The sequence below is a fragment of the Typopeltis vanoorti genome, chromosome 2, assembly GCF_054136105.1.
Source record: "Typopeltis vanoorti isolate ZY-2024b chromosome 2, IOZ_Tvanoo_1.0, whole genome shotgun sequence".
In the NCBI taxonomy this organism is placed as follows: Eukaryota; Metazoa; Arthropoda; class Arachnida; order Uropygi; family Thelyphonidae; genus Typopeltis; species Typopeltis vanoorti.
In genome coordinates this window covers 156,406,655-156,427,008 of record NC_143550.1, presented here as the reverse complement: position 1 = coordinate 156,427,008, position 20,354 = coordinate 156,406,655, and the positions used below count along the sequence as shown (strand labels likewise).

Sequence of the window (20,354 nt, the reverse complement as noted above, 5' to 3'; positions counted from 1 at the left end):
CTATTCTGAACTATTCTAACTGTTGTCATTTGATAATTCCATAATTGTATGTGATCTATCAAGGTTTTAATATGTTCGCTGTACAGTCTATCTGGTGTTTTTTTTTTTTTTTTTTAAATTTCACAGACATTTCATTTCAAAGGCTAGAAAATTTTCTTTTAGCATATTTGCTGAATTGTCCATGTTTCAGCTCCATAAATAGTGGGAATAATGAATGAATAATGATTAAAGGTTTTAGTTTGAAGTAGATCGATAATTTATTACTTTTCCATATTAATAGTAATTTAATCATCACTGTCCGTTCTACTGAGATTCTGTGTTTAACTACTGCAATATTATTTAAATTATATGTGGTCAATATACTATCATTGACTTATTACTTTTATAGTAATAAAAAGGAAATTTAGTTTGTTATTATAATTTAAAGTTTTGCAGGTGCACTAGTTTTGTGCACTTACAAATGTCATTGTCGGGGATCACAATCACAAACAAGCACACAGGCTAACTAAAACTGGGCAAACGAGGCTGGAAAAAGGCAATCAAAGTCAGGCATAGAGTCCAAATGGCGCTTTCTAATGGGGTGGTTTTGGCTGTTGCACTTTCGAAAGATTTTTCAAGGCTGAGGCTTAATAAAACAAAATGAGACAAAAATTCTCTACTGATATTTATTTAATGCATAAGAAAAAGAATTAAATTCTTGACCAGATGTAATTTTTTGACCTAAGGGATCACTATGCAATGAATTAGGGTGGTCTGGGTTCAAGGTTATAATGTGAGTGGTCAGGGTATTTGGAGCTTGTGTAAAATATCACATTTTTTGTGATATTGCAATATTAAATCAAACTCTAAAATGGGGCCAAAAATGTAGAAGAAATGGAATGCTAATAAGAACAGTAAGTAGTGAACAAGAAGATTTTCTCCATTAAAGATGATGCTGAAAATAATTTAGCCTCTGAAATCGCTAGGTTAAAGCATATTTTTAGACAGATAAGGGAATTACAGAAAGTCAAGCTGCATTTAGAGGAACACAGGGAGAATAAAAAAGTATGAGAGCAAAATGAAAAACAATAAAGTAAAAAGAAGGATGTTATTTGGTATGATGATTCTATCAATGGCATGTTCTATGATAGAATCATCATACCAAATAACATCTTCCTGGAGCAAAAATTAAAAATATAGCACGAGCCATTGCACAACAGAAAAATAAGGTACAATGTGGTACCTACCAGAATTGTTATTCTGGTAGGTACTAATGACTTAACTAGTGATAAATTCAGTGTGTGAGAGAAGATATGAAAAGGCAGTTGTAAGAAGGATAAGAGTGAGAAAGAAAAATTGTTAGTATATTACCTAGATATGATGGAAATGAATCATAAAGAAAGGGTATGATAGCAAACGGTTCGATTCGATGCATAGGCTGTGTAGAAGGAATGGATACAAGATTTTGGATGTGTGGAGTGAGTCTGAGGAAAGAATGGATTTGTATAAGAAAGAGAGACGACCTACACATTTGAATGTATTTGGCATCAGAAGTCTTGAAAAATTATTAATTGATATGAAACCTAACACAGGCAGTCAGGGAAACTGAATTATGATAAGAGGAATCATAAGAACTTGCATGTAAGAGCAACATGTTAGATACTGTGTTAATGATAGGAATGGTTATTATTATAAAAATGATTATTAAGAGAGAACAATTTTATATTCATCCAGTTCAGACCTATCAAGCATGTGTAAAGTTGTCTGCATAAGTAAGGAACTAGATGAGATTAAAGATTTGCAAGTTGTCGAACTGTGTCATGCAAACTACAGACAAGATTATACAAAAAAAGCATGCAAGTAACTTGTGTCTGTACACAAATGCTAGGAGTACCAGAAACAAAGGAGTAGAGTTTGTTAGCTTGGTAAATAATTGGGACCTCATTTTATAAAAATTAATGAGAGCTGGGTATCAGAAGCAGATATACTAACTGGTATCGAGTGCAAATGGTAGAGTATTTTAAGAAAGGGTAGAAAGAATAGGAGAGGAAAGTATATGTGCTGTTAATGATATCAGATGACTTGAAGCCAGTTAGAGTTGAGACCTCTGACTGCAATCCTAGTAATAATTTTTCATGTGGCACTAATTTGAAGCCATCTGGTGTGAGGTGGAGTCTAACAAGACCAAATGTAATTTGATTAATTATCTGAGCATTGATTGGGTAGCTGTTTAATCACATGAGAAGAATGAAACTGAATTTATTGACTGTTGCAAGACTTCCTCAAGCAGCATGTGACAGAAGGAACTTGTGGTCAAAGAGTGTTTGATCCGATTACAGAGTCAGAGGGGAGGGGGAAGGTTTCAGTTAAAGATGTAACTATTCTGCCTCTGGTTGGTGACAGTCGTCATGCAGCACACACTTGAGAAGTGCCTAAGTTTATGAATGTTCTGCACATGATATCAGTTGTTGGATGGGAAGGATATCGCAAGTGTGTTGGAAGTGTTTAAAAAATACTTAAATGATGCACTATCAGACTGTGTCCCTAGAGTTCGAAGAATAAATAGAGTAGGAGTGAAAGGGATGTGTAATCTAATTAAGAAAGAGATTCATAAGAAAAAGATGATGTGTAAGGAATATCATGCATAAGGATGATGTCAGTTATGATAATTATAAGCAGCAGGCCAGAAGAATCACAGGTGTTATATGGAAGGCTAAGTCTGAGTATGAAAAGACAACCCAAAAGAATTCTATTAAGATACTGCAAGTAAAAGAAAGAATGAATTTGAAAGAATAACTCTATTGAATGCAGATATGTGAGTGACTGATGCAGAAGAGATTGTTCAACTAATGAGTAGCCATTTTGCTAAATGCTATCAATTTGGTATATGCAACATCGAACTCACCACTACCTCTTCACTCTATGAAGAAACTCACATATGAGAAGGAAGTAACAGAGCTGATGCACAAACTAAATAAGAAATCTGCAATAGGAACTGATGGGATATCATCAAGGATGCTAAAAGAGTGTTCAGATGAACTAGCTATTCTTTTGACAGGGATATATAATTTGAGTCTCAGAACAGAAAGGATTCCATAGAATGGAAAGAATGTATTGTAATCCCAATTGCACAAGAGTGGTACAAAGACTGATATATCCAACTATCAAGCAATCAATATCTCAGGAGTGGTGGTGAAGATTTTGGAAAAAGTTGGTCAGGGTTCACATTCAGAAATGGGTTGACAGAGAATCTCTATTTCGAAATGAACAGCATGAATTACTAAGGGAAGGTTATGTTTTAGCAACTTGCTCACCTTCTATAATAATGTTACCAATGAGTTAGACAAGGGGAATGGATACACAATGATACTTTTGGATTTTGCTAAGAATTTTGACAGAATACAGCATGGAAGACTGTTGCATAAATTGAAGAATATGGGATTGGATTATAAACTAGTGACATGGATAAGAGGATGGCTGACTGAGATATCAAAAAGTCATATATGGGGGGGGGGGGTGTCCTGCAAGATTCAAGGTAACCAGTGGTGTGCCTCAAGGATCAGTCCTTGGTCCCTTCCCTTGTTATTCAGTCTATACATTAATGACATTGGGAAGAATTTGATGTGTGACATACAGCTTTGCTGATGATAAAAAGATAAGTAGGGTAATCAGGAGTGCTGCTGATTTGCAGTATTTGTCACTAACATAAGCAGCAAAAAGTGGAGTCATAAATGATTTATTAAAGTGTAGTTATTTTTAAGTATTATCGCACTGAATTTTTCAGTACTGCACTGGACAGGATTAATCTTTAAAAATTTCAAAAAAAAATGTAACAATACTGTTAATCTTTTTTTTTGGGGGGGGGAAACCCTAACAAATATGAGTTTAATGTCAGGTTGATGTAAATTTAATACTGCCAACATTGACAGGACCTAAAAGGCTCACTTTAGTGAATGATGATGGAGCATGCCTGATTTCATGTAACATACATCTGTTATATGTAGACTGTCTCATCCCCCTTCTTTCTTTCTTTCTTCTTGCTCCTTTACTACAGTGCTATTAGAATATTCAAGGGCTTCAGATGAATCTTTCCTATTTTGGTATTTTATTTTGTCTTATGCAGTGGGAGTCTGCTTTCTCTTCTAGGTATTTGCCTCACCTAATAGGCTGAAGTCCAAACTCAACTGGCCAATGTGGAATGAATTGGGACCAAAACCTCCCAAATATGTAGAAAGAGCCTGTGCAACTTTACCACCTTTTTTTTTTCTTTCTTTCTTTGTGTTTTTTTGTAGTGACTTCAATCCAAAATGATAATATGTGACTTATAATGCATCTCATGCTGCATCACTTGTCACACAGAATAATCAGAGCTATATTCAGGACTTAGGCAGAGGGTTCTGTTTGAGAAGTATATTCGAGTAGCCAACAAAAGTCAGTGATATTGTGAACGAAGAACACTGAAGGTATGGGATTAATCTTAGAGAGGAATTAGAGGGAACTTCACATAGATACATGGAATGGATAGGATCTTCAGATGAGTACTCTTGATGTTGTCTGTAAAGAGATGGAGAGGTGTCAAATTGACATCACAGGAATTACAGAGACCAAATGGAAGGGAGAAGGTCACTTTAAAAAACAGGATGGTAAGCTAGTTATTTATTCAGGAGGTGACTCAAAGCAGCATGGGATAGCTGTGGTACTGAAGACAGTTCAGGTAAGAGTCCTTCTTCGTTATGATCCTATTAACGATATACTTAGTATTTGACTTAAGGCTCATCCTACCAACGTGCCAACTGTAGTAATTTATGCATCCCACACAATAATTAATTTTATTAATTAATTAATAAAATAATTATTATAATTAATGAAATATTATAATATTTCATTCCACATTATTAGATCGTATAATCTGTTTCGAGGATACATCGTGGAGTTGGCAAATTTGGTGCTCTGTGAAATTGGTGATTTTAGTCTGTATTTATTGTGTTTTCCCTTAGAAAATTAGTGTTTTGTAGTATACTAGTGTAGATTTTAGTGTTTTTTGGTGTATTTAGTATTTTATCACATATTTTTATTAAGATATCTCAATATTTAGTATACGTTTGAAATGGCGCCAAAGAAGGGCAAGAAATGTAATGCTAAAAAAAACACCGCAGGCGAGAACAAGAAGAATTAATAAAAATGAATTAACCTCCAAAATAGCGATGTTAAAGCAGATCATCAGAGCGATGACAAGGGAATTGCAAAAAGTCGAGAGACGTTTAAATGAACAGAGGGAGAAAAAGAAAATTAAACAGGAAAATAAGAAACAACAAAGTAAGGAAACAGGTAAGTCAGGAAATAACAGAAATCAGGTAAGTGATCTCATTAGTAAAAAGAAGTTATTTGGTATGGTGACTCTATAATAAAACATGCTATAGATGAGTGAGTTATAACACTGAGTTTTCCTGGAGCGAAAATTAAGAATATAAAGGAAGTAATTCAAAAACAGAAAAGAAAAGTAAAGCAAATCTTAGTCGTAGTCGTATGAATTAACTCATTCAGAGTTAACATGCAATAGGTTCAGTATGAGAGAGGATATGAAAGGGTTGTTGGAAGAGACAAGAGTGAAGAGTGAGAAAGTGAAAATCATCAGTATTTTACCTCGCTATGATAAAACTGAATTAAGAAGAAGAGCTATGATGGTAAATGATTCAATGCATAGGCTGTGTAAAAGGAATGGATGCGAGTTTTTGGATGTGTGGAGCGAGTTTGATTTGTATAAAAGGGATGGCCTACACCTGAATGCGTATGGTATCAGGAGCCTAGAAAAACTAATAACTGGTAAGAGACCTAACACAGAGAGTCAGGGAAACTAAATTATAAAGGAAAGAATGGTGTGAATGTGAGTGTAAGAGCAACAATGTTATATAACTGTGTTAATGACAGGAATGGGCTTTGTCATGGAAATGTTGAGGAAGAGAGAATGATTTCGCGTTTGTGTGTTCGTAAGGTTTGGACCCATCAAATGACTGCAGACAAGACAACACAAAAGAACAAACACAAACAGGTAGATTATTGTGTCTGTACATGAATGCTAGGAGTATCAGAAACAAATGGATAAAGTTTGTTGCCTTAGTCAATATGTTACGACCTCAGATTATAGGTATTAGTGAGACCTGGATGTCAGAATCAACCTACTAACTGGTATTGAGTGTCAAGGGTACAGTATTTTTAGGAAGGATAGAGAGGATAGGAGAGGAGGGGGGGTGATGCTAATGATATTAGATGACTTGAATTTAATTAGAGTTGTGACCTATGAATGTAGTATTTTTCATGTGGCACTGAGTTTGAAGCCATCTGGTGTGAGGTGGAATCTAACAAGATCAATTACATAGTGGGGTGTTGTTACAGACCTGGTGGATCGGTTGCTAGAGATGAAGAAATGCATCACCAAATAGAAAAGATGAGCGCAAAAAGTGTAATCATAATGGGAGACTTTAAATTCAGAAAAGGTTACATGCTGACTACAAAGCAGGAAATTATGATCAACTGAGGAGTATACTGAGTTCAAGAATGGTATCGGTTGCTGGATGGAAAGGAAATCGACAGTGCATGGGAAGCATTTAAACAACACTTGAATGATGCGATATCAGAATGTGTCCCGAGAGTTCAAAGAATAAATAGAGTAGGAGTCAAAGGATGTGTAATCTTATTAAGCAAGAAATTCGTAAGAAAAGGACGATGTAGAAGGAATACCATGAGCATAAGGATGACGTCCGTTATGAACCTTTATAAGCAGCAGGCTAGAATAGTCACAACTGTTGTATGGAAAGCAAAGTCTGGGTATGAAAAGAAACTGGCTCTGCGTGTTAAAGAGAACCCACAACAATTCTATCGATATTTTGCAAGTAAAAGAAAGAATGAATATGAAAGAATAACTCTTCTAAATCCAGATGGCATTAGGGTTACAGATGCAGAAGAGGTTGTTCAGTTAATGAGTGCTCATTTGTTAAAAGCTATCAACCTGGTGTAAGCAACATTGAGCTCACTGTTATCTCTTCACTAGGTGAAGAAACGCAGGTACGTGAGAACGACGTATTAGAGCTATTGCACAAATTGAATAAGAATTCAGCAATAGAGACTGATGGGATATCAGCATGTGTGCTAAAAGAGTGTTCGGCTGAACTGGCAATTCCTTTGACCAGGCTGTTTAATATGAGTCTCAGAACAGGAAAGATTCCACAGGAATGGAAGGAATGTATGGTAATTCCATTGCACAAGGGAGGTGCAAAGACTGATGTATCCAACTATCAACCAATTAGTATCTCAGGAGTGGTGGTGGTGGTGCAGATTTTGGAAAAATTGGTTAGAGCTCGCATTCAGAAATGGATTGACAGTGCATCTCTACTTTGCAATGAACAACATGGGTTTACAAAGCTAAGGTCATGTCTTAGCAACTTGCTCACATTCTATAACAATGTTACCTTTGAACTAGACAAAGAGAATGGATACATCATGATACTTTTGGATTTTGCCAAGGCTTTTGACAGAATACAGCATGGTAGACTGTTACATAAATTGAAGAAAATGGGTTTGGGTTATACAATATTAGCATGAATAAGAGGATGGCTGACTGAGAGATATCCAAAAGAAAGTGGTATGTGGGGGATGTGAGTCTGCAAGATTTAAGGTAACAAGTGGTGTACCACAAGGATCAGTGGTTGGTCCACTGTTATTCAATCTGTACATTAATGATATTGGGAAGAATTTGAGAAGTGACATACAGCTATTGGTTGATGATGCAAAGATAGGTAGGGTAATTGGGAATGCTGCTGATATGCAGTACTTGCAGAATGGCTTGAATAGGCTGGAATTGTGGGCATGGGAAAATGGGTGTCAGTTCAATGTCAGTAAATGTAAAGTCATTCACTTCGGTGTGATTAGATATCCAATGTTGTATTATATTGGTGGGATTAGGCTAGAAGAATCTGACGAGGTTAGGGACCTTGGAGTGTTAATAGATAGGAAGTTGAAGTTCAAGGGCATTTAGCAAAGTTTGCAAATACAACTCAAAAGATAATTGCAATGATGAAACGAACGTTCACATGTAAAGATAAGGACATTATTTTGCCTCTTTACAAGGCCTTGATAAGACTTCACTTGGACGATTGTGCGGAGGTCTGGTCTCTGTTGTGATTCTGATATATTGGAGAGAGTGTTAAAAATGATATCAGGATTGTGGAATACTGATTATGTGGAATACTGATTGTGGAATACAGGTTGAGAATTTGTAGACTGCAGACACTAGCAAATAGAAGAAAGAGGGAAGATATGATCGAGACTTTCAAACTTCTGAAAGGGTCATACAGTATTTCAGTTGATGGAATTTTTCAATTTATGGAGAGTGGGGAAAGGACAAGAGGGCATCCTCGGAAGTTGAGAATGAAAATCGCTAAGAAGGGGGTGGGGGGCTAGATTTTTCTCTCATGGGATGGTGTGTGATTGGAATGGATTGCCATTGGATGTTGTGAGTGCAAGCAGTGTGAATGAAGTCAAGAAGTATGTTAGCTGGTGTGTGTGTGTGTGTAGTACATGGCCTCCCTCGATGAGTCTCTGACTCCCTGGAGATCTCTCTTAATAATAATGTTACTGAAGGCATTTTGGTAAGAATGTTTCAGTTACTCAGCATATTTAGAGTATGTGTTGGGATCAGGAGACTGAAAGCAATAGTCTAGAAAAAGGAATACGAAATTACACAAGTTATCCCATTGCATTGTTTAGGATAGATTTGTGAAATTTCTATTAGTTATCTAATGACAAGTAGTGCAGAAGGACTGCAAGAGATGTTCCACTGTAGGAAAAAGATGCACAAAATTGTGATCTAAACTACTAGGGGAAAGAGATAACAATAATGGGTATCATTCACAATTTTTGAAACAGAAAATGAGAGGGAAGAGAGAGAAAGAGAAGAAAAAGAAAAGAGAAAGAGACAGGAGTATGTTTTACTTACTCCAAGCCTCCAAAGCAAACAGTAATGTAGCACTAAGTGAAAACCATTATCTAGTATCTGGGATCCATTCTGGAAAATTCACCAACTAAGAAGATATGTCTAGAAGAGAAATATTTGCTTCACTTGCCAGTTTCTCATTAACAAAAACAGCACACATACCAATAAGAAAATAGAGTAGATCAAGCCTTCTACACCTCCTGTCAGGATGGAGGATGTATTCTCTATCTGTCAATTCCAGTGTCAATAATTATACTGTATCCAATCAAAATTAAAAAAAAAAATCTATAAAATTTGATTCATATATACCTTTTATTATCTCATCAACAGTTGTATTCCTTAACAGCTGTTCAGCAACTGTCTTCACTTGCAATAGAACATTTTTAAAATCCTTACAAAGAAATCTACTAGACTCAACTGTGGTATGTATGTGGTGGCATGCAGTATTTAGGAAATGGTCTCTCTCTTTAAGAGTTTGGTAGTTTAAACGAATACGAAACAATGTCACCTCTGCATCAATGAAGAATGAAGTCATCTTTTTCTTATTACAAAATGCCAACCTAAAAATAATGTCAAAAATTATTCTACATTACTGTAATATAAAACCTAATTTTTTTTTAAATATCAGTACATAAGAATAACAACAAAGACATGTGTACTGCATAAACAGAATACACAAAAATTTTAAATTCACACTTTTTACACTATACAAGAATCTATAGAACTCATGATGATTCTATGTTATTTTCGACCATCTAAACATAAGAAAATTGACATAAACTGGGTTTTATTAGGCGAAGGATTTTAATTGATACTAAGTAAGAAATACCAACAAGTTTCACCAACTTAGCTGTTTGGCTTCTTCAGGGTAAATAAAAGAGATACAAAACAACTTAAACACTTAAACTGTTCATGAAGGAATGAACCGAATACAATTGTATTTTTTACAAATACAGAAGAAATTGTACATCAAACACATGCCACATGTATGATGTCAACTGTTGTTATGCAGGAACGTTCTGTAATTAGCAGCGAAATTTAACTCTGGTGTGCTTGATGATCTTATGAGTCTTCCAAATAGCAGCTAGAATTAATCCTTGGTTTCTATTGAGGTTGTGTTTAAAACGGATGACTATTATGGTGGCTTCTTTTATGCATCGGGAGAGGAAATCTTCCTCTAAATAGAGCATGGAACTTTTGTCCCATTCGATGGTATGGGTTGTCCTCAAGAAATGAAGGGCTAACCCAGAATTGTCTTCTCTGTTATGGTGGCTTATGGATGTTATGGATGACTATTATGGTGGCTTCTTTTATGCATCAGGAGAGGAAATCTTCCTCTAAATAGAGCATGGAACTTTTGTCCCATTCGATGGTATGGGTTGTCCTCAAGAAATGAAGGGCTAACCCAGAATTGTCTTCTCTGTTACTGTTTACATCTCCTACGTGTTCTTTTTTTATAATTTCCAAACTTCTTGAGGTCTGTGGCTTGAGGAGTGTAGCAAAAGACCTCAAGAAGTTTGGAAATTAGAAAAAAAACACGTAGGAGATGTAAACAATAACAGAGAAGACAATTCTGGGTTAGCCCTTCATTTCTCGAGAACAAACCATAACATCGAATGGGATAAAAGCTTCATGCCCTATTTAGAGGAAGATTTCTGCTCCCGATACATAAAAGAAGCCATAACAGTCATCCGTTCTAAACACAACCTCAATAAAAACCAAGGATTAATTCTAGTTGATATTTGGAAGATCCTCATAAGATCAGTAAGCATGCCAGAGTTAAATTTCGCAGCTAATTATAGAACTTCCTGCATAACAACAGTTGACATCATACAGGTGGCATGCGTTTGATGTGCATGTTCTTCTGTATTTGTAAAAAATACAATTGTATTCGGTTCATTCCTTCATGAACAGTTTAAGTTGTTTTGTATCTCTTTTATTCACCCTAAAGAAGCCAAACAGCTAAGTTGGCGAAACTTGTTGGTATTTCTTACTTAGTATCAATTAAAATCCTTCGGGCAATAAAACCCAGTTTATGTCAATTTCTTAAATCTATACCACTTTTAACATGAGAGGGAAATTTTAATTATGGTGTTTTACAAAACATATAGTACTCAGAGTTCTCAAATGACTGACTTTAACAGAGAAAACATGCATTTTTTTTCAAAATATGGTTTTTAACAGCAAACAATTAAATAAAAATCATTACTGGATAATAAACTCTTTGCCATGCTAGCCAGTAAAGTCATAAGGCAGTAATCATTTTCATAACATTTGAATTCTGCTTATATAAACATCAAAAGCAAATATCAAAATGTAATTAAAATTTAGTGATAACAGATAATCAGAATCGTTAACATAAAAAAGCATACATTGCCATATTAACTATTATCTTGCTAACAGAACAAATATAATCAACAAAGGAGAATGGACATATCTCCAAGCTGTATCTAAAGCTTTTTCTATATCAAAGAGGATAAAAACCAGATGTTCTTATTTCAGGAATGTATCTCTTATACAAGTTTCTAAACAGACCAGATAGTCCAAAGTCAAACAATGTCTATGAAAGCTACATTACCTAATAACCCAGTGATAAATTGAACATACTGTAATAAGTAATCCCACAGAGCAATATTAAGCTGGACATCAAGGAAAGGATTATGACTGAAGTGATAATTATGACTCTCATGGCAGAGAAGATCCACTAAGATCTACTCTGCCATGAGATCATCTTCAGTTCTGTTCTTGCATAAGTGAAATTCCTCACTATATGTTACCTAAGACAGAAACAGAAAGGCTTGTCTTTCTGCAGCAAAATCTTGTCATCATCAATACTCTGGCAAAACCCACAATAGCTCCATTGTAAAAAATTTTTTTTATTGTTTTGGCTTTGTAGACGTCTGATTTCCAGGAGGTTGAGGGTTTACCTTTATCAGGTTTACATCTATCAAATGATTTCAGAAATATGGATAGCCGTTTCCATCTCCTTCTCTGGAAAAAAATTCAATACATCATCTGATGTGTCAAGATCAGTGAGTGTGGATACCAAAGTATCCATGTTTTCAGCAGAAATGTCTGGTGGTTTATCTTTAAGTGATATCCTTGACATAATTTTTTTAACAAGTAGGTTTTCATCGAATGGAATCATTTTGGAATTGTTTCAAGAATGAGGCCATGGGTCATGTGATTAATGCAATCAACAGAGAAGCACTTACGATCATAAAGTTCAGGTATGGTGAAATTATCAGATGGTTAGTTTGATTAGCTGTTGACATGTTTTCAACTGACACCAACATATCTTCTGAAAAGAAAGCGCTACATTCCTTAAGAAACAACAGTCACCTTGTTATCACTAAAACAGACAAAAGAAAAGTGACAGTAATTATGGATTCTTCAAACTACAGAAGAAAAATTTCTCTTTTACTTCGAGATCGCTCAACATACCAAGAACTTGATCATGAACACGACACCAGGCAACTGAAGAAAGTAAATTCCCTTCTAGATGAGGTGATAAGTTTAGATGCAGACACGATAGAAAGGTTAAAAACACACTTTGCAAGACCTCCTAGATTTTATGGTCTACCTAAAATTCAAGACAGACATTCCTCTCTGTCCTATAGTTGACTGTATTGATTCACCTACTTATTGCATAGCCAAATATTTAGCAAAATTATTGAAATCACATATAGGCAAATCGTGCTCTTTTTTGAAAAACTCTTCGGATTTCTTAAATAAATTAAAAAATATCTCATTACAACCTACCGATCTTATGGTGAGCTTCGATGTAGAATCTCTATATACTAATGTACCTCTCAAAAAGACTTTTACAATTACTTGCTGACATCTTCCCACAAGATATAAAATTATTCGATTTTGTGATGCACTCTGGATATTTCTTGCGTCAAAACAAATTCTACAACCAAGTGGAAGGAACGGCCATGGGAAGTCCACTTTCATCTGCTTTAGCCAACTTTTATTTGGAACATCTACCTTCCTTTTTAGCCAAAATCAATTCCTTACATTCTCGTATTAAGTTTACCATGGAGATTGAAAAAGACAAGTTATCCTTTTTAGACATCCTCCTCATCCGCTCACCTTCAGGTATTATGACAACAACAGTTTACAGAAAACCCACTTTTACTGGACGTTATATTCTCAAACAATCTGCTCATCATCCCTATCAAAAAAAAGAATCATAAAATGTTTAATTCGATGAGCTAGAATTAATTGCTCAACTCCCAATGAATTACAGAAAGAACTTTCAACTATCAAACATCACATGAAATTAAATGGCTTCTCCGAAAAAACTACACATCTGTTTGATTCCTATAATCCAATCCAGAACAACAAAGAATCAATATGTCGAGTTCCATATATTTCCAGGATTTCGGAACCGATTTCAAGAATTCTGAAGAAATATTATTTAACAGCCACTTATATCTCTATTAACAAAATATCCACCTATTTCCCCTCTTCTAAAGATAAACGCTCAACTATGTCTCTGCTTGGTGTATATCAAGTTCCTTGTAACTGCAATCTGTCGTACTTTGGACAAATCAGACGCTCTATAGAAAAAAGAATACAATAACATCAATCATACATTCTTCACAACAAATCCGATAAGTCTGGATTGGCGCAGCATGGGATAGAGACAAGCCACAACATTCTCCAGTCCAAGACTCACCTTCTACACAGATGTCGCTATAAATTCGAATGCCTATTTAAAGAGAGTGCTGAGGCTTTACTTCAATGCCCTAACTTGAATCGAAATGACTGTAAATACTTGTCAAAAATATGGGAAAGTTTAATCCAGATAACACATAAAATTTTTTTTTTTTTAAATTGAGACCTTTAATTCATACATTAGTCTAATGTTATCTTTAATTGAATTTATAAATTAAGATTTTTATATGAAACGGTGAATTAATACCTATAATTTATTCATCACTCTGATGAAATTTATCTCTCTTTAATACTTAGTATTGTAACATCATGCAGCTCATTCTACTTTTGAATGATCAATTGTTTGTATTCCACCTTGTAAAAACTGTTCATATCAAGTCACTGAGAATAGTCTGTTAGTTTCAGACTGAAATATTTGGCAAACATTAAAATATTCTTGTGTTAACGTGTTTATAATTCTTAACCAAGTTTCACTGAGTGAATAAAACTTTTCCTTGAGTTTAGCCTCCTATTTACTGCAACATGTCCATACAAAGGATGCCATTCATCATTTAGTTGTTGTTTCCACTCATATCTATTCTGTGTAGGTCTTCTGATATGAGGAAGTGCAATACCAGACAGTGAGTATAGATGGTCAATTTTTGTAGGCTTAAAGCAGCCGGTAATGTGCCGACACGTTTCATTGAGAACCTTGTCAATAATTTTGACATATGATGATCTTTCCCAAACAGGGCTAGCATACTCGGCTGTCAAAAAGGAAAGTGCCACTGCAGAGGTGTGCAGTACTTGTGGACTTGCAACCCACCGAGATGATGTTAATTGGCGCAAGATATTATTACGTGTTTGAATTTCAGCTGCTGTCTTCTCCATGTGTCGCTTATAATTTAAGGTCCTAGCTAGTGTGACACCTAGGTAAGTTGGATTTCGATAATTGACCAATTTCACGCCATTCAATTCTATATTCAACTCTCTCTTTGCCTCCCTATTATTGAGATGGAAAAGACATATTTGAGTTTTACTGGGATTTGGTTTCAGTTTGTTTTCCTTATAGTAAACTGTAAGGGTTTCTAGTTCTTGTGTGGGCTGCTTCTCAATGTTATCAAAGGATTTTGCTTGATAGGCTATTGCCCGGTCATCTGCATATAAGAAGGTTCTTGAGTGTGGGTTTATAGGTTGGTCGTTAGTATATATATTGAAGAGGAGGAGAAAGAGCACACTTCACTGAGGTAGACCATTTTTCTGAATATTACCATCTGCTCTTTTTTTACTTAAAAATCTGCAAAGAATCTCCTGCTGAATAGCAGCAATCTGAATACCTCCACTAACCGATACCTGTTTGTCATGGTGTAAATTTTGACTATAAGCTTTCTAAGATTTAGTGTGTCATATGCTGCTGTCAAATCTATAAATACAGCTCCTGTTGCTAATCCCCTTTCAAAGCCATCCTCAATAAACTGTGTTAAGTTTAATACTTGTCCAGTGTATGATCTTCCTGGTTGTCTATTTTGCAGTAATAATTTGTAAACAATATTTTCACGCACACAACAAAATTCTCTGAATGATGCTGACAAAGCACCATTCAGAGAAAAAAATAATAATCCATGTTTTTTACTTTGATACAGTATATATAACTAAATATATTCAGAAAATGAAAACTACTCACCTGAGCAAAAAATGTGAAATACGATCTTTCATGGTACCCTCTATAAGACAGTCAGACCCTTCTACAGATGAAATGCTTTCTATTAGTTCTTTTTCATCATTTGTATTTCCATTGCATAATAATAATTGATGCAAAAATTCAAGCCTCTTTCTTCCAAAATGAAAAAGTTGGGCAAGAGAAATACTACCTGATGGGGGTTTAATATAAAATGCCATGTCTTCACCTTTAGATTTCTGAAAGGTATTATTACACAACTGCATTCAGAGTACAATATTATATAAAATTATGAAAATATCTGAGCTATTATATGAACCCCTGGCCTTTTATCAGGAGACATAAGTCCATCTATGATGGCATGAATCCCACACCTTAACCAAATTCCTATTTATACCCTCTCTCTCTCTCTCTTTCTTTCCTCTTCATTATCTTACATCCTTCTTTAATTTTTTTATCATTTTTTTCATAAATATTTATATACAAGCTCATAACAATATTGGCATGTTCAGCATTGCTGAATTAGATAATCAGCATACTTAAATTGTAACTAACCTATCAGCCAGTCATAAAAATTTCCCCATACACCTTAGGGTAATGGCCTGTTACAGCTAATTAATGGCATTACAGAAACTATTTAATGTTATGAAAGAGCAGTTAATCCTATCTATCTAGTGTTATGTCTGTCAATTGCATGTATTCTATGGCTGATGTCTCTATTTTGTGGAATGAAAATTTTGAGTTTCTGGGAATACAAAATCTGCCATGTCTGTATGATATTGGATTACTCACCTTCAAGAGAACAGTCATTACAATTATAGGTTCTGTGCATGCTAGATGAGACTCTGAACTCACACCTTTCCATCCAAAGAATATCATCATTACTGACTGAGCTATGAAGAATGATAGCTATGTCTCTCAACTGTATGTATTTTCTGGGCAGTTTGTTTTGCAGAATGAAAAACTCAGGTTTCTAGAAGTAAAAAACTGTTAAACCGGATTTATTGGTTTCTTTACGTGAAATGCATTCCTAATGTTCTTCAAGCCGAATTTGTGCAGAACGACCAGTTTGTCCATAATAACATAAGCCACAAGGGGAGGAGATTCTGCAAACTCCAGGATAAGAAAGAGGAGGATATCTGTCTTTAGGTGAGATAAAGAAGGTATTAATTAGGAAAGTGACTGCTGGAATTCATGTTGCATGAATAATTAAATGAACTTACCTCAGTGCATAAACCTTGTCAACCAAAGAATGTTATAAATTCTATTTGTTTTATTGCAAAATGATAATTAAATTTTCTGCACTATGAAAAGAACTTTTATTGTCATTTCAACCATAGAGGTGAGAGCAGCAATGGCAGTGCATAATGGTGGAGTGGAGCAGAAGCTGGTGTAATGTATTTCCGAGCATGCACGGAAGTGAAAGAATGTTATCAAATGTCGCTAAATGTTCAGCTGTTCAGAAGTAGAAAAGGAACACAGAAAGAAAAAAAACTGTGGAGCTTCTGCATCTTTAAAATACGAAGACTGAACAGAAATTAAAATAAAATATAGAAAAATGGAAGACAGAGAGGATATCCTTTAAAAGAGAGATCAGTGACGTTTTTAGCAGTCATTAATCCAAATAAGATTTATTTCAGTTAAATCTGAAAGGAACTTTATACAATTCATACAGAAATAGGCAGGGTAGAGTTGTTTTGTCTTGTTTTATTTAGGATTCTCAGTCTGATAAGTGATTTGAAGCATTGATATGAATCGTAGTTATTTTTTCAGCAAAGTATACTTTCATAGAGAAGGCAAATTTGTTTTGAAGTGATAAGATTGTTGATATAGTTTTGGTAGTTTATTCAATGGAGCTTGCTGTTACTTTCATGAAGAAAATGAATTAGGTTATATGAAATGTCTTGGATGAGGACAAGATATGTTTTCTTCAGTCTTTTATGATTTTAGGATGCAAGAAGAATTTAGCAGATTTATGTTACTGTCACATAGAGAACATCATTTTTTGTATTAGTTTTTCTCCTTGCAGATTCAAGGAAGAATTAAAGTGCATCATAAACCACTGGGGGGGGGTCACATACTTAATGAATCGCATGATCATGAGTGCTTGCAGCTAAGTCATTGTTTTAAATTGATTTAATCATATTTTGATAATTAGCCATTGTAGTATTTGTGTGAACAACTGCAGTTGCATGTCTTTATTAATTTTTGATATATTTATACCATGTACAACAGATAAACTGTGTTATTCATGGCAGCGATGTGAACAAGAACAATGGCAGTCAAGACATCATTGTGCAGGGGTGTTGACTTGACCACAATCCATTTTATGAAATGTAGGGTGTGTGTGCTAGCTATTCGTTGCCAAGAGAAAATGGATTGTGGTATGAGAGTGGTATTGGAGAGAGAGTGTGTCATAGATATTTTATGAGCCAGAAATGTGAGACTTGTCAGAAGTGAGAGAATGAAGTAGCAGAAGTTAGTACTGAAGGATGTGAAACTGAAAGTATTGGAGTGAATGGAACTCGAGTATAAACGATGGTGAAAAAAATGTGGATCCTCCGAGTTCAAGTTGAACGCGGAGGATCCACATGGCAGCCAACACGACTGCCTCTCGAGCAGAGGAAGCAGTTGGGAAATATGCAATGTGATCAGCCAAAAAGTGCTCTTACCTACTAACTCTCAATATAAGAATGCTTTATAAGACAGGAAAGCTGGGACTAATGGAAAAGGAACTGCAAAAAATCAAATGGGATATAATTGTTCTTGCAGAAACACATTGTTCAGGAGAAGGAGCTATAAAGCAGAAGATTGTCCTTCTCAGGAAGATACGATAACGTCCATAGAGAAGGAGTTGGCTTGCTAGTAAAAAATACTCTTATAAAATTCATCACATGGACCAAGAATGATTGCGATTAGAATGACAGCTAAGGAAGAGGGGATATACATAAAAATAATCCAGTTCTATGCACTGTACCACTAACATGATGAAGAAATAGATGTCTTCTATCACAAACTACAAGACCTCATAAACAAAACTAATAAAAAAGATATCTTAATAGTCATGGATGATTTCAACTCCCAAATAGGAAAATACTCACCAGATATGAAGGGTGTCATGGGCAAATGCAAAATAGATGAGAGAAATAACAGAGAGAAAAATTACTTGAATTCTGCAAACAAAATAATCTATTTATTTCCAACACCTAATGCTACCACAGGCCTTCCCATAAATATACTTGGGCATCACTGGATGGAGTCACTAAAAATTGTATTGACTACATTTTAATAAGAAATAAATGGAAAACATCGGTTCAGAATGTCAAAGCTCTAAAAAAGTCTGATTTCGACTCTGACCCATGATGCTCTCTCAGCAAAGATTAAATTAAAATTTAAAAATAACATCTCAAAGAGCAACTGTAACCTAATAGACATAAGCAAAATAAACAAAGAACATAAATAAATTATATGAGGATACCATAGAAACAGAACTGCAAAACATACCCTTTGCTAACATAGAAACTGCATGGAACTAGGGAAGAACAATAGTCAAAATCACAGCTATCAAGATTTAGGCACAGCCATTAAACCAAATAACAATTGGATCACCCCAGAAATCTTAAAATTCCTAGAAGAAAAAAGAGAGACTAAAAACATATTAAATCAGAATAATTCCAAAGAAAGCAGACAACATATAAAAACTATAAATGACTAAAAAATAAAATCGATAAGATGTGCAAAGAGGCAAAGGAATCATGGTTAGAAGAAAAAGTAAAACAATGTGAGGAAGCAAATAAAAAGCATGACACTAAAACTGTTTACAAAATAATAAAAGATCTAACCAAAGAATATAATAATATCACTTTAAAAATGAAAGATTCTAATAACATAGAAACTGGTGCAATTCAAGGTATACAAAAAATATGGAAAGAATACTACCAAACACTATTCCAAAGAAACCAAATGTGGGGTTCATCAAATAACAAAGAAAAAGAAAGAGCACCTACTATCCTAAAAGATTAGCTACTTAAAGCAATAAACCAAATGAAAACATCAAAAACTCCTGGAATTGACCAAATTCCTACTGAACTCTGGAAACACAGATGCCAGGAACCATAAAATATTGCCCTATCACCCTTTTAAATCATGGCTACAAGATATTTATTCAAATTATACAAAATCACATGCATAAATTAATGGAAGAAATTGTCGAGAGGAGGAACAAGCTGGTTTCAATGCTACGAGATCTATAACTGATCAAATCTTCACATTTAATACTATAGCAGAAATGTGCTGGGAACACAATCTACCACTGTACTGCAGCTTCATTGACTTTAAACAAGCCTTCAATTCCACAGACAGAGATAAACTGATCAGCATCCTAAATTCTAAATCAATAGACTCTGAATTGTTGATCTTCATTTCAAACTTTTACAAAGACACAAAAGCACTCGTCGAATTTAATAATATAAAAACAGAAGAATTCAAGATAAAAAAGGAGTCATGCAGGGCTGTCCACTTTCAAAAGCAAATAAAAAGCATGACACTAAAACTGTTTACAAAATAATAAAAGATCTAACCAAAGAATATAATAATATCACTTTAAAAATGAAAGATTCTAATAACATAGAAACTGGTGCAATTCAAGGTATACAAAAAATATGGAAAGAATACTACCAAACACTATTCCAAAGAAACCAAATGTGGGGTTCATCAAATAACAAAGAAAAAGAAAGAGCACCTACTATCCTAAAAGATTAGCTACTTAAAGCAATAAACCAAATGAAAACATCAAAAACTCCTGGAATTGACCAAATTCCTACTGAACTCTGGAAACACAGATGCCAGGAACCATAAAATATTGCCCTATCACCCTTTTAAATCATGGCTACAAGATATTTATTCAAATTATACAAAATCACATGCATAAATTAATGGAAGAAATTGTCGAGAGGAGGAACAAGCTGGTTTCAATGCTACGAGATCTATAACTGATCAAATCTTCACATTTAATACTATAGCAGAAATGTGCTGGGAACACAATCT

At 34.7% G+C, this 20,354-nt stretch overlaps 1 protein-coding gene across 1 annotated transcript in view; it reads right to left on the bottom strand.

Moving 5' to 3' along the window:
• Positions 1 to 20,354, bottom strand: part of LOC150109556 (uncharacterized) — a 108,310-nt gene that overhangs the window by 71,448 nt on the left and 16,508 nt on the right. Inside the window, exons 4-5 of the mRNA XM_090413570.1 lie at positions 15,315 to 15,547; positions 9,278 to 9,528 (exon numbers count right to left, since the gene is read on the bottom strand). Coding sequence (XP_090269696.1) covers positions 9,278 to 9,528; positions 15,315 to 15,529 — 466 coding nt within the window. The 5' untranslated portion in view covers positions 15,530 to 15,547. The remainder of the gene's footprint in view (positions 1 to 9,277; positions 9,529 to 15,314; positions 15,548 to 20,354) is intronic.